This window comes from Dicentrarchus labrax, unplaced genomic scaffold (assembly GCF_905237075.1).
Source record: "Dicentrarchus labrax unplaced genomic scaffold, dlabrax2021, whole genome shotgun sequence".
NCBI lineage: Eukaryota > Metazoa > Chordata > Actinopteri > Moronidae > Dicentrarchus > Dicentrarchus labrax.
Window position 1 is genome coordinate 32,716,510 of NW_026136721.1, and position 16,357 is coordinate 32,732,866.

Sequence of the window (16,357 nt, forward strand, 5' to 3'; positions counted from 1 at the left end):
ACCTGCAGTCTCTTATTCACAGTATGCAGCTGTTGGGTAAACTTGATGAACCCTACTATGGTTCACTGGGGGGAGAACTGGACTGCCCCCTGGTGGTTACCTGTACGTATTAAATGCATTTCATTGGGACATTATACAGTAGTACAGATGATGATCAGAGCATTAAGGCTGGTGAGAGGGTGGATTATTACTTACTTCAGATTAATTAAAATATTTATGTAAGAACACACTCATCCAAAGTACTTAAAGCAGGATAAGTTAAAGACAAGTTTTGTACTGTAGCAAATTTCATATACAGAGGCAACTCAAAGTATATAATGCATTTAAAATGAGAAAAAAAGATTGAATTTTTTACAAAGAGCATAAAACACAAAAATGCAAATTAATTCTTAATATTTATTTTCTTTAATTATTACAATTATAGAACTAATTGAAAAAGAAATTAACACAAATCCCAAATTATATTAATTATGTCAAGTCCAAGTAATTAGTTCCAGTATTCCAAGTATGAACAGGAGACAGGAGAAGGTCTACAAGTTAAAAGACATTTACTTTGTAGGACAACGCTTAATGAAGTCTTCCTTCATTTCCATGAGCACCTCCAAAGCATTATTAAGATTCTCTGCTAGACTGCGGAGTTTGTTTGCTAAAGCCGACTCATGGCCCTTCTTCAGTTGCTTCTGACCATCCTTTCCTTGGGTGAAGTGGATACCAATGTCATGGGCAAAGCCTTCCATCAGCCCAAATGCCCCACTGGTAGTTTCAATAGCCTTGGTACTTCCCCCTCCTGTAGTAGCCAGCTCTACCATCTTGCCTACTCTCACTGATTCCTTCCTGGCTTCATCCAGAAGAGACAGATCATGCTGCCTTAGCCGCTCTATGCCATCACCGATGAAAGTGACGCAATCCCGAATCTCCTTCATTCGGCCCTCGTAATCCTGGAAGGCCTTTTCGATTTTCTTCTTGTCCTGATCATAGATCACCTGGAAGAACAGATTCTATAATATTTTAAACAGCTTTGACACCAAAAATGGTCAATTTAAAAAGTAGAGTAGAAAAGTTAAAGCTACTATGTGTAATGTTATTGTGTTTTTAGCATCTTGCGATTATTCTGCAAATTGTGGTGGAAATTGCATTACCGTCTGCCAAAGTTGATTGAACTATTGGGAGGCAGCCTGAGCAGAACTATTTCCAGTTCTACACCTAGTAGCTTTAACTTAAAGGACCAGTGTGTAGTATTTAGTGACGTTTGGTCTGTCCCTTCTGAGCTATTGTAGAAACATGGCAGTTCAACATAAAAGGCAACCTGTGGCATCTGTAAATATAAACAGCTTATTCTAAGGTCCTATATTCCTATACAATTTTATATTATATTATTGAAAACACAAGTATGAATTTTATTATGTTTTCTATAAAGGCAGATACATTATATGTAGGTATAATTCTGCCATTTTAAACATATTTGAAACACTATAGTCAACTAATTTTGCATTTATTTTCTCTCTCTCTTTACCATGTTCGGTACTGTTCTTTCTGCACCATACTTACACATACAGAATGAATGTATCTTGTCAGCTGTATTGACATCTTTAAACTTAACTATAACTTAAATAACACATTTTATTACATGTAAACTCAATATGCTTCAGTTTGACATGCATACAGTTAGTTTTAAAGGACCAGTGTGTAGGATTTAGTGGCATCTAGCTGTGTAGTTGCAGATTGCAAATCTCTTGCTTCACCCTCCCCTTTCAAGTGCGTAGCAGAAAAACATGCAAAAATGCAAATGGCGCAATCTTTTACCAGTGTTTAGTTTGTTCATTCTGGGTTCATACTGTTACACACTGCACCTTTACCATGAACAACACAATTACATTAAGTACAAGAAACATAAACAAAAGGGGAAAACATTTAAATTCAAGGAAACCATTTGCCTAACCTCAAAAAACATTGCTAAACCCCTCAGCCATCCCTCAGACACAAACCACAAACAAAGACATACATTAAAAAATCACTAAAGTTTGTTTCATGTCTGGTCACCTTGTTGGCGATGGCTGCTGATGCACCAGTGACGCCGCCAACTGCAGCCACACCAACCCCGACAACAGTCAGGGCCATTGAGAACCCCAGTGTAAACGGAGACAGAATCACCCCGGCAGCTGCTGCCACTCCTCCTGCTACACTTGTAGCTCCTCCTGTGATGCCAGCAATCTTTGTGCCTTTTGAAACCTTCAGATGAAAGGGAATTTATCTGATTCTCAGGTATTTCATTAGACTATAATGATCATATCCAGGCCAAGTTATGATATATGTATTAATATATATTCACAGCATTCAGAACAAATGAAACCGAGCACAACAGCCAGATACACTCCAACACAGAAAGTACAGTAGTCATATAAGATTGGTCTGAATGAAATTATGACTGGAGAGCCAGGGTAAATTATTCTTTCAATTTCAATTAATCCTAAAAGAGCAATATACATGACATTATATAATGATATATGGTCCTGTTACATTGTTTAAGTTGTCAGCAATGGAGAGCAGCTCTTCAGTAAGTTGCTTCAGGAAGCCAACGTGTTCAGACAGCAGGAGGATGTAAACCCGGACAGCTTTATAGAGGTGTTCAGCCTGAATGTTGATGACCCTGGAAATGTATTGTGAGAACATTTGATCAAATTATTATAATTTAGCTTTAGTTAGAGTAGAGGAAGGCAGAGTTTGGTGATGTCCTTACTTTTCCTCCAGCAGCCTTAAAGTTTTCATTTATCTTGTGAAATAGCTCAACTAGTTGCAGATTTTGGGATGAATTGTTATCACTTTGGTCCCACAACTTTTGTTCATGACTATCTGCCAGACTAAAGACATTCCCATCAGACTCAGATGCACTGTGCAGCTATATAAATATAAAAGATATAATAATGTACTTACTTTCTTTCTTTGAGTTTGAGGTCTTTGCACAGAAATTTCCAGGCTGTAAATCAATAAAACATTAAGTTACCAAACATACTAAGAGCACCAAACAGGATTCTTTTCAATTTGGTTTTCTGACTCACGTGTCACATCCTTCCACCAGTCCAACAGAGAGTTGTCATCCTGGTAGAAGATGAGAGAGATTGCAATTGAATTCTTTTAATATTGTTATAGTGAAATACCTTCATAGTTGTAAGATAGTTACCAGGGTTTCATCTTCGTTGTCAAGCTGTTTTATGTTCTTTGGAAGCCTTTGAGCCAGTGGAGGAGGTTGTGCTTTACATTTATCATCAATTGATTGGTCAGCCATCACCTGAGAAAATGAGCGACAATCCACATTTATTAAGTGAATGTAGAAACACGCTGTTATGTCTGCCGCTGATTAAGGATTCGATTAAGAATAGATAGAAGAAACAAAACCAAATAGATTTTTTTTCCTGTGGTCAAACAGAGATACGTTTGGGAAAGTTTCATGACATTTGTTTACCAGTTGCTGTTTTGCTCATGCTACATCAGAAATTATGCTGGTCTACAAAACAATGAACAACCTGTTTTTTAATGTAATTTCAAGGGCTTCTTGCTGTTCCTACAGTGGTCAGTGATTCTGTGTCTGCACATTTCCTGAAACTGGACCCCCCCCCCCCCAAAAAAAAACCCCAAATCTTCAAACTCACTTCAAAGGAGGAACATTTGGGATATGGGGTCACTACAGGTTACTTTTACAAAAGCAGATAGGAGGTTTTTCATTAACTTGAACTTATTTGACTATATAAAGATATTACTTTGTCCCACAACAACTTTGCAACAAAAATCTTACCTTCACTAGATGGCCATGTTCATTTTTTTTAACAATCCACTTCTTTGGTAACACTGGAGGAGGAGCTGAGCGGACCAAACCTCCCTGAGTTTGAATGGAAATAAATATTCTGCGTTAAAAGAGACTGAGTATCTGGCAGAGTGTTACAGTGTTACAAATACAAAGACACGCTGAGCTTTATAAGCACTGAAGTTTGATGATTAAAGTGAAAATGATTAATTCTCAATAGGTGTATATATAAGCACACAGTTAACTATATATATATATATATATATATATATATATATATATAAAACTATGGATTCTTTGTTACAGTACAGTCACATTTAAATAAATCAACATACTGAAATCAAGCATGGTATTATCTGATGTAGATATCAGATCAATACAAATATTAGCATTTGACGAATTTGAGTATGACGAACCCTGATTTAAGGGTTATATATATACTACTACTTGATCTCAGTACAGAGTAAAACCAATCATTGCTTAATGTGGAGATTACTGAGCACCAACCTTTGAAGGTTTTAATGGAAAGCCATCCTCATTTTTTTCAGGACAGGAAATCTGTTTCCTTGGCGAGGGAACTGGCTGCAGAAAGAGAGGGGGCATCACTCTGTTCTTACATACATTTAAAGATATAGGAAAGTATCACTCTGTATTTTGTAATATTACCTCATTTGTCTGACATTTATCCAGATTAGAAAAGTTGCATTAAAACTTTAATGCAACGTGTTTCCAGAACTCTGAACCTGCATTAATCACTTAATAGAGTGTGTTTATCTAAGTCCTGACTCTATCAGGATTGTGATCTAGACATCCTTACAAAATACTTTATATTAGAAAAAATGGTGGCAGAGCTACTCCGCAGTAGATTATTATCAAATGCATGATTGTGTTACGAGGAGAGCATAAATGTGATCAAGACAAAACATTTTTAATCTGCGTTCCAACATACTACAGTATTTATTAAGATGGATGCTGAATAGGAGACAAATGAACTGTAAATTGACCTTGCCAAGCACGCCAGACCAGATTGATCACATCTTTGTTGTTGGCAAGTTCAGGCCTTGTTTTTTGGTTTCACTTTTGCTCTGGATAAAACCCTTGATTACTGTCTCACTTTAACGTCTGCAAACTCGATATTAGGTAGAAATAATGTGATTGTAAATTGGAAATCTCCAACACACAGAGATGGAAATCAGATCCATATGTGAAAGATCCCCTCCAGACATTTGGCATATAAAAAGAATATGCCTTGAATAATTTGTGTCTTTTTAATTTTTTTTTACAGATTTTTTCAATTAAGTTGTTAAAAAATAGTGAAAACACATTCCCCCAGGTCTCCCTCATTGAAAAATTCTGAAACCATAAATATACAAATGTTTTTCAAAGTTTAGCTGGTGAACACAAGACGTCTCCTTGTTCAGTTAAAAGTCTACTCTATTCAAGTTTCTACATCACACTTGTGTAAGTTGCATATTGAACCATTTGATTTGCAGTTATGTCACAAAACCCCGCTGTTGCATACATACAAAAGATTTAAGGATGGCACAGAGAAAACGTTCCTCCTTAAGCAGATGGAAATTATTTTCAAATGTCATTAACTGACCTCTGTTGCTGTACTGGATTATTCACCGAATCTCAAAAACTTAAAGAAATACTCTCACCATCAGCATGGCTACCTATTCTGAGCAGAAACTCTTTAAATGCACATTCACTCAAATTAATTTCAGCAGCATTTGGTTAAACAGTAATGCGGTTTAACAATTAATACTAATTCATTAATCATTCTGGATGATTTAATCATCTGATTTCTTACCTGGGACATTGTGAAACTTTCCCTGTTGTATTTGAGTCGTTCTGCAGTCACTCTCCTTCGCTGCACTTACTTTCACTCTCATCGTCTATTTATGTATGCTGATCCCAAAAATCAACAGGTTGGACGTGAAGATGATTGACGGCTATTAAAGCATCTGCATTCATCTAGTTTACACACCCATTACAAGTTCTGCTGCTGTTGGAATGAAAAATATCTTTTTAAGTCATCCATGTCCTGCAGATAACAAAGCTGATGTTCACATGGCATGCAAACACTCATCCCTGTATGATAACTTTGCTTTACTGCAACGCCATACAGCGGTGAGGAGAAGCTGAAACTTCTTAACTTTAACAAGTGTTGGGGGTAAGTTACTGTAATCAGATTACATTTGTCTGTAGCGCAGTAATGTAACGCATTACTGTTGATAACGTCAGTAATCACATTACAGTTACGAATAAAAAATGGACCGAAAACACAAATCAAACGTCCCTTTCTATTCTCTATTCTATTTGACTGTGAAATGTAAGCTGTGCCCGGGGCAGAAACTAGTGAAGGGAATTCCGGCTCTTTTAAGAGAACAGGTTCCTTTGGCTCGGCTCACTAAAAAGAGCTGGCTCTTTCGGCTCCCAAGTGGCTACTCAGATTTTTTGTTGCTTAAATTAATTTATTACCAAATTATGTGTAAAATGAATATCTAATGTAAATACATACATTATGTCAAATGTTTATTAATTATATGGATTTATTAATACACTCAACATGGAACAGAGTGCTACAAAAATAAATTATAAAATACAAAAACAAAGACCCATCTCAATTAGACAAAAAGCTGCTCAATATGAAATGTTTAACATTGCACAGTCTACACTCTGCCTTTGAACCGTCTATCACATTTATATACATATATGTCCAAACTGTACTACGTTTCCTGTCACTCATTTTCCTCACCTTTCCAGTGTGTAGTCTCAGTCTATGTAGCAAGTTCTCTCGCTCTGTCAAGTCTCCCTCACATCTCAGGTGATGTCATGGAGTAATCCAAAAGTAATGTAACTAGTAGTGTAACTAATTACTTTAAACAGCGAGTAACAAAGTAAAGAAAGGCATTACTTTTTTAAAAAGTAACTAGTAATGTGTAATGGAATACTTTTTTTCAGTATATACCCCAACACTAACTTTAACACTAAAGTTTAATTGGGCCTTCATTCATGTACACAACTGGAAGTTCATGCCTATTGATTTAACAGTTGAACCTGTTTTTCTGGAAAGAAAGTAAGCTAAATGATCAATACATACAATTCAATACAAGGTCAACATTTTTTAAATTATTTTTGTATGTATATTTATTGCTGATACACAAATAACAGCATAATACATTTTTTATTTTTATTTTTGCTCAATAGTAAAACATGTATGAATTTAAATAAAATTCTAGTACAAACTGGACTATTCTGTGAGTCGACCGGAGGAAAGTACCTCAACAATATAAAGAAGAATCAGAATATCAGTTTATTGTAATTATGGAGAATTTTAATCCTTAGGGAGTTAGATGAGGATACAAGCGAGCTCTGGGTCAGCATAAGATCCTTCCTCGGTGTACAAGCACACAGATACTTTTGACCTGTTTAATTTTTTCTGCGCAGTATGCAGAAGGTTACTTCATTCTGTACGCCAAATTACTTGCGTATGCACTGCGCCTGGCTGCAGAAAGAGAGGGGGCATCACTCTGTGCTTACATACATTTAAATATATAGGGAAGTATCACTCTGTATTTTGTAATATTACCTCATTTGTCTGACATTATCCAGATTAGAAAAGTTGCATTAAAACTTTAATGCAACGTGTTTCCAGAACTCTGAACCTGCATTAATCACTTTATAGAGTATGTTTATCTAAGTCCTGACTCTATCAGGACTGTGATCGAGACATCCTTACAAAATACTTTATATTAGAAAAAATGGTGGCAGAGCTACTCCACAGTAGATTATTATCAAATGCATGATTGTGTTATGAGGAGAGCATAAGCCTTGCCAAGCACGCCAGACCAGATTGATCACATCTTTGTTGTTGGCAAGTTCAGGCCTTGTTTTTTGGTTTCACTTTTGCTCTGGATAAAACCCTTGATTACTGTCTCACTTTAACGTCTGCAAACTCGATATTAGGTAGAAATAATGTGATTGTAAATTGGAAATCTCCAACACACAGAGATGGAAATCAGATCCATATGTGAAAGATCCCCTCCAGACATTTGGCATATAAAAAGAATATGCCTTGAATAATTTGTGTCTTTTCAATTAAGTTGTTAAAAAATAGTGAAAACACATTCCCCCAGGTCTCCCTCACCAAAAATTTCTGAAACCATAAATATACAAATGTTTTTCTAAGTTTAGCTGGTGAACACAAAACGTCTCCTTGTTCAGTTAAAAGTTGGAGCTGGCGGAGCTTCTCCAGCATTCCTGGGGACATCAAACCAGAGCGGTTGGTGTTCAAAGCTTCTATTGCTGAAGCTGCGGCTGTGAGCTGTGGTTTTAGGGTTTTGGGCGCCTCAAGGGGCGGTAACCCTCGAACACGGTGGTGGACACCTGTGGTCAGGGAAGCCTACCGACTGAAGAAGAAGGCCTTCCGGGATATGTTATCCCGGGGGACTCCGAGGCAGTTGCAGGGTACCGTCAGGCCCGAAGGACTGCAGCCACAGCTGTGAGGAAGCAAAACAGCGGTTATGGGAGGAGTTCGGACAAGTCATAGAGAAGGACTTTCAGATGGCACCCAGGTGCTTCTGGAAAGCCATCCGACACCTCAGGAGGGGGAACCGGGGAACCATTCAAGCTGTGTACAGCGGGGATGGGACACAGCTGACCTCAACTGAGGTGGTAATTGGACGGTGGAAGGAACACTTTTGGGAACTCCTGAACCCGACTAGACCAACAAACCCGCCCTCTGTGATAGAGGCAGGGCTGGAGTGTGATGGGGGATCTGCATCAATTTCCCTGTGGGAGGTCACTGAGGTAGTCAAACAACTCCACAGTGGAAAAGCCCCGGGGATTGATGATATTCGCCCAGAAATGCTGAAGGCTCTGGGTGTTAAGGGGCTGTCTTGGTTGACACGCCTTTTCAACATTGCTTGGAAGTCAGGGACAGCGCCGAAGGAGTGGCGGACTGGGGTGGTGGTTCCCCTATTTAAAAAGGGGGACCAGAGGGTGTGTGCAAATTACAGAGGCATCACACTATTCAGCCTCCCTGGGAAAGTTTACTCTAAGGTGCTGGAAAAGAGGGTCCGGTTGATTGTTGAACCTTTGATTGAAGAGGAACAGTACGGGTTCCGTCCTGTTCGTGGAACAACAGACCAACTCTTTACTCTCGCAGGTGTCCTGGAAGGGGCCTGGGAATATGCCCATCCGGTCTACATGTGCTTTGTGGATTTGGAGAAGGCATATGACCGGCTTCCCCAGGATATCTTGTGGGAAGTGCTGCGGGAGTATGGGGTGAGGGGGTCACTTCTCAGGGCCATCCAATCCCTGTATTTCCAAAGCGAAGCTCTCGATTTTTGTTCTTCCTTGTATGTGTGAACAAACCTGACTATAAAGCTGACTCTGATTCAAATCTGATTAAAATATATAACCGTATGTTTTGGTGACTTTATCTTCACAAGTGGTAAATTTAGGTTAGTTTTTTCTCTGCTATAAAGCTAAAAAATAATACGTATAGGCATCTCTTAAATATCTTTAAAAAGCCTTAATTTGAGTTCTTTGACTTGTACTAGGCATTTATCATCATTTCTGAATGACAAGATGGACTATAACCACAGATAATTAAGTCCTAATAAAGCAAAATAAGAGTTAAATCGCCAGTTTCCTATTTCAAGACAACAGCAGCGAGGAAATGCGAGTAACCACATCTGTTATCCCCAAACCTTAACAATGAAACGACTGATAATCACTGGCATTGGTCGGGACTGAACTGAAAGAGTGTGCTGGTGTCCTGTGCTAATGTTAGCCAACAAACTAGCGAGCTCAAGTGCTGGACAGACCTTTAATATCGTCACTGAGCAGCTCCAGTCCTCTCCTCACCAACGATGCCGACATTTTGACTCTGCGAGAGTCTGCTGAATTAAATTACAAAACCAATCGGCCCGCTATTGTACAGATTTCATTTACAAAAAGAGTGTAAAACTCAACAATGCAAATTAATTCTTAATTTTATTTTCTTTAATTATAACAATTATAGAAATAACACAAATCCCAAATTATATTAATTATGTTGGAGGTTATACAGTAGATTACATGTCTTTCAACAAACAAAATAAAAAGATAGAATACAACAAAATGTAAAAAACATTTTCAGAGAAGCATCCCTTTACTAAAACTGTAAGCATTCAAGTTCTACTAATTCATAGAATTTTGGCTAATCAGTGTGTACATGTATTGCTCTGTAATCTCATACATACAAAAAATATGGAAGTGGAGACTGACAAACATAACATAAATGCATAACTCAGGTGAGCTAACAGGGTGCCCTGTGTTTAAATTTGTTATACCCACTTTCTTTTTCTTTTCAAAGAACCAGTGTGAGTGTGTAAGATTTAGTGGCATCTAGTGGTGAAGCTGCAGATTGCAACCAACTGAATACTGCTCGCCTTCAGAGTGTGTAGGAGAAACTATGGTGGCCATGAGACACGCAAAAGGTCGAATCTAGAGCCAGTGACTACTGTAGAAACATTGTGACAACATAATGGACCCAGTCCCTATGCAGATACGAAAAGCTCATTCTAAGGTAACAAAAACACAACAATTCTTGTTTTCATGTGATTATGCATTCATTCCATTTCTGCCAATAGATCAAAATGTCTATGACAACCACATTTCTAAAATATATGTAAATATCTGAAAAAAGAAAAATCAGACAGGAGAAGGTCGGCAAGTTTAAAAACATTTACTGTCCAGGACAGCGCTCACTGAAGTCGTCCTTCATTTCCATGAGCACCTCCAAAGCCTTTTTGAGATTCTCAGCTAGACTGCGGAGTTTCTTTGCTAACTTCGACTCATGGCCCTTCTTCAGCTGCTTCTTACCATCCTTTCCTTGGGTGAAGTGGATATCAATGCCAAGGGCAAAGCCTTCCATAAGCCCACATGCCTTACTCGTAGTTTCAATAACTGTGGTACTTCCCCCTCCTGTAGTAGCCAGCTCTACCATCTGGCCTATTCTCACTGATTCCTTCCTGGCTTCATCCAGAAGAGACAGATCATGCTGCCTTAGCTGCTCTATGCCACCACTGATGAAAGTGATGCATTCCCGAATCTCCTTCATGCGGTCCTCGTAATCCTGGAAGGCCTTTTCAATTTTCTTCTTGTCCTGAGTGACGTTCACCTGGAAGAACAGATTTTATAATATTTTAAACAGCTTTGACACCAAGGATGGTAAATAAAAAAAGCAGAGTAAAAAAGTTAAAGCTACTATGTGTAGAATGATTTGGGTTTGTAGCAATCAATTCTGCAAATTGAACAATTTTGGTGGAAATTGCCGCTGTCTATGTGCTGCTTTGAGCTCATTCATCCTGTACATTACTGTCTGCCAAAGTTGATTGAACTATTGGGAGGCAGCCTGAGCAGAACTATTTCCAGTGCTACACCTAGTAGCTTTAACTTAAAGGACCAGTGTGTAGTATTTAGCTACGTTTGGTCTGTCCCTTCTGGGCTACTGTAGAAACGTGGCAGTTCAACATAGTGGACTCCATGGAAGGCGACCTGTGGCATCTGTAGATATAAACAGCTCATTCTAAGGTAAGAAAAATCTGTATTCACGTGATTATACGCAATTGAAAACACAAGTATGAATATTACATGTATTATATATTCTTTCCGCACCACACTTGCCAGAATTAATGTATCTTGCCAGCTGTGTTGACATCCTTAAACTTAACTATAACTTAAATAGCACATTTTATTACATGTAAACTCAATATGCTTCACTTTGACATGCATACAGTTAGTTTGAAAGGACCAGTGCATAGGATTTAGTGGCATCTAGCTGTGTAGTTTATTGCAGATTGCAACACTCTTGCTTCACCCTCCCCTTTCAAGTGTACAAGTACAAGAAACATAAACAAAAGGGGAAAAAATGAGAATGCAAGGAAACCATTAGCTTACCCTAAAAAAACACTGCCAAACCCCTCAGCCATCCCACAGACACAAACCACAAACAAAGACATACTTTAAAATTCCCTAAAGTTTCTTTCACGTCTGGTCACCTTGTTGGCGATGGCTGCTGATGCACCAGTGACGCCGCCAGCTGCAGCCACACCAACCCCGACAACAGTCAGGGCCAGTGAGAGTCCCAGTGTAAACGGAGACAGAATCACCCCGGCAGCTGCTGCCGCTCCTCCTGCTACACTTGTAGCTCCTCCTGTGATGCCAGCAATCTTTGTGCCTTTTGAAACCTTAAGATGAAAGGGAATTTATCTGATTCTCAGGTATTTGATTAGACTACAATGATCATATCCAGACCAAGTTATGATATATGTTTTAATATATATTCACAGCATTCAGAACAAATGAAACTGAGCACAACAGCAAAATACACTCCAACACAGAAAGTACAGTAGTCATATAAGATTGGTCTGAATGAAATTATGACTGGAGAGCTAGGGTAAATTATTCTTTCAATTTCAATTATTCTTAAAAGCGCAATATACGTAACATTTCATTATCATATGTGGTCCTGTTACCTTGTCTAAGTTGTCAGCAATGCAGAGCAGCTCATCATTAAGTTGCTTCAGGAAGCCACCGTGTTCAGTCAGCAGGAGGATGTAAACCCGGACAGCTTTATAGAGGTGGTCAGCCTGAATGTTGATGACCCTGGAAATGTATTGTGAGAACATTTGATCAAATTATTATAATAATAAAACATTATAAACCTTTGGTGATGTCCTTACTTTTCCTCTAGCAGCCTTAAAGTTTTCATTTATCTTGTGAAATAGCTCAACAACTACTTGCAGATTTTAGGAAGAATTGTTATCACTTTGGTCCCTTAAATGGCTATCTGCAAGAACATTCCCATCAGACTCAGATGCACTGTGTTTAGTGTCATTCAGCGAAGGTTAGCATGCTACCACAATAAACCTGGTGAATATGGTAGACATTATACCTGCTAAACATCAGCATTTTACCGTTGCCATTTTTTAACACTATGTCTCAAATATAGAAATATAAAAGGTATAATAATCTACTTACTTTCTTGATTTCTTTTTTTGGAGTTTGAGGTCTCTGCACAGAAATTTCCAGGCTGTAAATCAATAAAACATTAAGTTACCAAACATACTAAGAGCACCAAACATGATTCTTTTCAATTTGGTGTTCTGACTCACGTGTCACATCCTTCCACCAGTCCAACAGAGAGCTTTCATCCTGGTAGAAGATGAGAGAGATTGCAGTTGAATTCTCTTAATATTGTTATAGTGAAATACCTTCATAGTTGTAAGATAGTTACCAGGGTTTCATCTTCGTTGTCAAGCTGTTTTATGTTCTTTGGAAGTCTTTGAGGCAGCGGAGGAGGTTGTGCTTTACATTTATCATCAATTGATTGGTCAGCCATCACCTGAGAAAATGAGCGACAGTTCACATTTATTAAGTGAATGTAATAATGTTTACAGGATCAGTTATCTCACATGATGGAGGCCGCCTGTTTTCATTCTTTTCATGCTCTGCTTTTCTGCGTCATTCTCTGATCTGGCAAAATTCCATTTGATGATTTCTGATTGGCATCTCTTTCTCAATTAAATGCAGGACTTCCACACAAGTGTAATTCCATTGTGTGATTAAGGATTAAATTAAGAATAGATAGAAGAAAGAAAACCAAATAGATTTTTTTCTGTAGTCAAACAGAAAGTTGGGAAAGTTTCATGACATTTGTTTACCAGTTAGTAACATTTGGAGGTTTTTTAGGACATATGTCACTTACTTGCTGTTTTGCTCATGCTGCGTCAGAAACATTAAATGTTGCTGGTCTACAAAACAATGATCAACCTGTTTTTTTAATGTAATTTTGAGGGCTTCTTGCTATTGCTACAGGGTCAGTGATTCAGTTTCCGCTCAATTCCTGAAACTGGAATTCCCCCCAAAAAAACCCAAATCTTCAAACTCATGACAAAGAAGGAACCTTTGGGATATGGGGTCACTACAGGTTACTTTTACAAAAGCAGATAGGAGGTTTTTCATTTAATTGAACTTATTTGACTGAAATAAAACACAAAATGTTACCTTCACTATTTCCAGATAGTCATGTCCAGTGTCGAAACTCTTTGAACTGTTTTTAACAATCCACTTCTTTGGTAACACTGGAGGAGGAGTTGAGCAGACCAAACCTCCCTGAGTTTGAATGGAAATAAATATTCTGTATTAAAAAAGACTGAGTATCTGGCAGAGTGTTACAGTGTTACAAATACAAAGACACGCTGAGTCTTATAAGTTTGAATGATTCATTCTCAATAGGTATATATATAAGCACACAGTTAACTATATAGTTCTGCTATTAGTCTGAATTGTAATTATGGATTCTTTGTTGAGAGTACAGTCACATTTAGACATATCAACATACTGATATCAAGCATGGTATAATCCAATATAGATATCAGATCAATACAAATATTCGAATTTGACCGCAAAGTATGACGAACCCTGATTTAAGTATACCACTTGATCTCAGTACAGAGTAAAACAAACCATTGCTTAATGTGGAGATTACTGAGCACCAACCTTTGAAGGTTTTAATGGAAAGTCATCCTCAGTTTTTTCGGGACAGGACATCTGTCTCCTTGGCGCGGGAACTGGCTGCAGAAAGAGAGGGGGCATCACTCTGTGCTTACATACATTTAAAGATATAGGAAAGTACTCATTCACTCTGTATTTCCTCAATTACCTCATTTGTCTGACATTTATCCAGATTAGAAAAGTTGCATTAAAACTACTACTACTACTACTACTACTAATAATAATAATAATAACAGAGTGTGTGTATCTAAGTAAACATGGCCCTAACTGGAGTCAAATTCCCAACCTGACTCTATCAGGACTGTGATCTAGACATCCTTACAAAAGACTTCATATGAGGAAAAAATGGTGGCAGAGCTAGTCCGCTGTAGATTATTATCAAATGCCCGCTGAGGATGAATACAAGACAAATGAACTGTAAATTGACCTTGCCAAGCACGCTAGACAAGATTGATCACATCTTTGTTGTTGACAAGGTCACATCTTGTTTTTTGGTTTCACTTTTGCTCAGGACAAAACCTGTCTCATTTTAACGTTTGCAAACTGGATATTAGGTTAAACTAGATGTGATTGCAATTGGAAATCTCCAACACACAGAGATGGAAATCAGATCCATATGTGAAAGATCCCCTCCAGACATTTGGCATACAAAAAAAGATATGCCTTGAATAATTTGTTTTTTTCACAGAAATGTTCAATTAAGTTGTTAAAAAATAGTAAAAACACATTTACTCCTCCTCCCTCACTGAAAAATTCTGAAACCATAAGTATGCAAATGTTTTTCAACGTTTAACTGGTGAACACAAGACCTTCAGTTAAAAGTCCTCTCTATTCAAGTTTCTCCATCACACTTGTGTAAGTTGCATATTGAGCCATTTGATTTGCAGTTAATTCAATTCAATTCAATTCAATTCTATTTTATTTGTATAGCGCCAATTCATAACAGAAGTTATCTCAGGACACTTTTCAAATAGAGCAGGTCTAGACCGAACTCTTTAAAACATTAATTACAGAGACCCAACAGTACCACCATGAGCAAGCACTTGGCGACAAGGGCAAGGAAAAACTGCCTGTTAAAAGGCAGAAACCTAGGAAAGATCCTCCGGCTCTAGGTGGGTGGTCGTCGAGAGAGAGAGAGAGAGCGAGCAAGAGACAGACAGGTGCACAGCAACAACAGTATTGGCAATGGCAATCTAGCAGGACCATGGCAGGAGGCTCCACCAGGATTGACAAGAACCTGCGAGACGATTATGTCACAAAACCCTGGTGGAGCATGTCTTAAAAAAAGATTTAAGGATGGCACAGAGAAAACGTTCCTCCTTAAGCAGAAGGAAATCATTTTCAAATGTCATTAACTGACCTCTGTTACTGTATTTGGATTATTCACAGAATCTCAAAAACTTAAAGAAATACTCTCACCATCAGCATGGCTACCTATTCTGAGCAGATTCACTCAAATTAATTTCAGCAGCATGCAGTTTAACAATTAATACTAATTCATTAATCATTCTGGATGATTTAATCATCTGATTTCTTACCCGGGACATTGTGAAACTTTCCCTGTTGTATTTGAGTCGTTCTGCAGTCACTCTCCTTTGCCGAACTTACTTTCATTCTCACCGTCTATTTATGTATGCTGATCCCAAAAATCAACAGGTTAGACATAAAGATGATTGACATCTCAATACTCAACTGGCATTCATTCATGGCTTTTAAAGCATCTGCATTCATCTAGTTTACACACCCATTACAAGTTCTGCTGCTGTTGGAATGAAAAATATCCTTTTAAGTCACATCCATGTCCTGCAGATAACAAAGCTGATGTCCACATGGCTTGCAAACACTCATCCCTGTATGAGAACTTTTTAACCTCAACACTGAAGTTTAATTGTGCCTTCATTCATGCACACAACTGAAAGTTCATGCCTAGTGATTTCACAGTTGTACCTGTTTTTCTGGAAAGAAAGTAAGCTAGTGATCATGGCT

General features: G+C 38.1%; 2 protein-coding genes across 4 annotated transcripts; both read right to left on the minus strand.

Moving 5' to 3' along the window:
* Nucleotides 1-382: 382 nt before the first annotated feature.
* On the minus strand, nt 383-5,717 carry LOC127354482 (apolipoprotein L3-like). 2 transcript variants are annotated; one of them, XM_051384408.1, is made up of 9 exons: nt 5,613-5,693; nt 4,307-4,381; nt 3,791-3,874; nt 3,179-3,286; nt 3,057-3,096; nt 2,932-2,974; nt 2,518-2,647; nt 2,041-2,229; nt 383-983 (listed from the first exon to the last, which is right to left on the minus strand). In XM_051384408.1, the coding sequence occupies exons 1-9, from the start codon at nt 5,619-5,621 to the stop codon at nt 549-551; spliced, it is 1,113 nt and encodes a 370-aa protein (XP_051240368.1). In that variant the 5' UTR covers nt 5,622-5,693; the 3' UTR covers nt 383-548. The 2 variants fall into 2 exon arrangements, with proteins under 2 accessions (XP_051240368.1, XP_051240369.1); XM_051384409.1 differs by lacking the exons at nt 3,791-3,874; nt 4,307-4,381 and having other exon boundaries at nt 5,613-5,717.
* A 4,069-nt stretch (nt 5,718-9,786) lies between these two features.
* On the minus strand, nt 9,787-16,330 carry LOC127354481 (apolipoprotein L3). Of its 2 annotated transcripts, XM_051384406.1 has the most exons (9): nt 15,910-16,226; nt 14,357-14,431; nt 13,862-13,969; nt 13,092-13,199; nt 12,970-13,009; nt 12,836-12,887; nt 12,331-12,460; nt 11,854-12,042; nt 9,787-10,973 (listed from the first exon to the last, which is right to left on the minus strand). In XM_051384406.1, exons 1-9 carry the CDS (start codon nt 15,916-15,918, stop codon nt 10,539-10,541), a joined length of 1,146 nt encoding a protein of 381 aa, XP_051240366.1. In that variant the 5' UTR covers nt 15,919-16,226; the 3' UTR covers nt 9,787-10,538. The 2 variants fall into 2 exon arrangements, with proteins under 2 accessions (XP_051240366.1, XP_051240367.1); XM_051384407.1 differs by lacking the exons at nt 13,862-13,969; nt 14,357-14,431 and having other exon boundaries at nt 15,910-16,330.
* Nucleotides 16,331-16,357: the final 27 nt, after the last annotated feature.

What these genes read in the sequence shown, in the direction of transcription:
- LOC127354482 (XM_051384408.1), bottom strand. An exon ending in TTCCATTAAAACCTTCAAAG is followed by an intron (nt 3,875 to 4,306) that starts GTTGGTGCTCAG and finishes ATTCAAACTCAG; the next exon opens with GGAGGTTTGGTCCGCTCAGC. An exon ending in ACAACGAAGATGAAACCCTG is followed by an intron (nt 3,097 to 3,178) that starts GTAACTATCTTA and finishes ATCTTCTACCAG; the next exon opens with GATGACAACTCTCTGTTGGA.
- LOC127354481 (XM_051384406.1), bottom strand. An exon ending in ACTATCTGGAAATAGTGAAG is followed by an intron (nt 13,200 to 13,861) that starts GTAACATTTTGT and finishes TCATTTTCTCAG; the next exon opens with GTGATGGCTGACCAATCAAT. An exon ending in CAGCAGCCATCGCCAACAAG is followed by an intron (nt 10,974 to 11,853) that starts GTGACCAGACGT and finishes CTGTTCTTCCAG; the next exon opens with GTGAACGTCACTCAGGACAA.